Source organism: Triticum aestivum, chromosome 3D (assembly GCF_018294505.1).
Source record: "Triticum aestivum cultivar Chinese Spring chromosome 3D, IWGSC CS RefSeq v2.1, whole genome shotgun sequence".
In the NCBI taxonomy this organism is placed as follows: domain Eukaryota; kingdom Viridiplantae; phylum Streptophyta; class Magnoliopsida; order Poales; family Poaceae; genus Triticum; species Triticum aestivum.
In genome coordinates this window covers 407,614,898-407,616,034 of record NC_057802.1, presented here as the reverse complement: position 1 = coordinate 407,616,034, position 1,137 = coordinate 407,614,898, and the positions used below count along the sequence as shown (strand labels likewise).

The 1,137-nt window shown below is 54.9% G+C and overlaps 1 protein-coding gene across 1 annotated transcript; it reads left to right on the top strand.

Moving 5' to 3' along the window:
* Nucleotides 1-205: 205 nt before the first annotated feature.
* Nucleotides 206-1,137, top strand: LOC123074767 (heavy metal-associated isoprenylated plant protein 28). The gene is made up of 3 exons (XM_044497522.1): nucleotides 206-366; nucleotides 482-557; nucleotides 650-1,137. Exons 1-3 carry the CDS (start codon nucleotides 361-363, stop codon nucleotides 1,012-1,014), a joined length of 447 nt encoding a protein of 148 aa, XP_044353457.1. The 5' UTR covers nucleotides 206-360; the 3' UTR covers nucleotides 1,015-1,137.

Genomic DNA, 1,137 nt, shown 5'->3' with positions numbered 1-1,137 from the left:
GTGGTTGCTTGCGGCTCCCATCTCCGCCAGCTTCGAATGGCGTTTTCTATAGCGCGTAGCGTGGAGGGAGAACGAAGTAGTCGGTGCAGTTTGCACGTGAAATAGTTCGTCACAAGTCAAGTCTTTGCCCCTCTCTCCCTGCCGACCTCGCAGCTCGACCGCCATGCCCATGCTTCACGGGCAGACCACATGCGGACGGACCGCGTGCATATATAGTGGGACAACGGATACGCAACTTGGCAGTTGACACGCAGTTCAGCTAGCTCCTGTTTGTACATTTGTCAACCCTCACGGGTTCACCCGAACGTCGAAGAACTCCCCAAACCGTCGAGGGACCGAACGCAAAGCTTGCCAAGCAATATGACGGTAAGTAACCCAATCTCCCATCTCACGAATGGTTTGGGATCTAGGGAAAGTATTACTGGTTTATCATTTGGCCATTTTGTGTCTGATGATGCTGCCTTGGTCTATCACCTGCCAGGTCGTGGAGATGTGCGTGCATATGTGTTGCGCCGGGTGCGAGAAGAAGATAAGGAAGGCAGTCGAGAGGTTAGAAGGTACGTACCCACTAGCTTTCTATCTGAGATCATGAGGAGATATGTGCTGAACGCATTCAGATGACGGTGATCTGATCTGGTCCGGTTTACAGGAGTGGACGCGGTGGAGATCGACATGGAGATGCAGAAGGTGACGGTGAACGGGGACGTGGACCAGAAGAAGGTGCTCAAGACGGTGAGGAGGACGGGAAAGCGCGCGGTGCTGTGGCCGACCCCGTTCATCGCCGGCGCAGGCGCCGGCGGCGCCGTCAACCTCCTCGCGCAGCAGCACCAGTACCACCCGGGCGGGGCCCAGATGTACGCGACCCACGCCTCGGGGCCCACCTCCTCGTACAACTACTACAAGCACGGCTACGACGACTCGCGCCTCTACGGCGCCAACTCCGCCGTCGTCGGCGGCACCAGGGCCACCGATTACTTCAGCGACGAGAACACGGGAGGCTGCTCAGTAATGTGATCCACACGATCATAATATGGACGGGTTTTACTTATGATTAAATCTTCTTCTTTCATTCTCTGTAAATTAAGTACACTTTGCTGAAAAAAATCGCCAACAGATACAACGATCGCTCTCAAATAA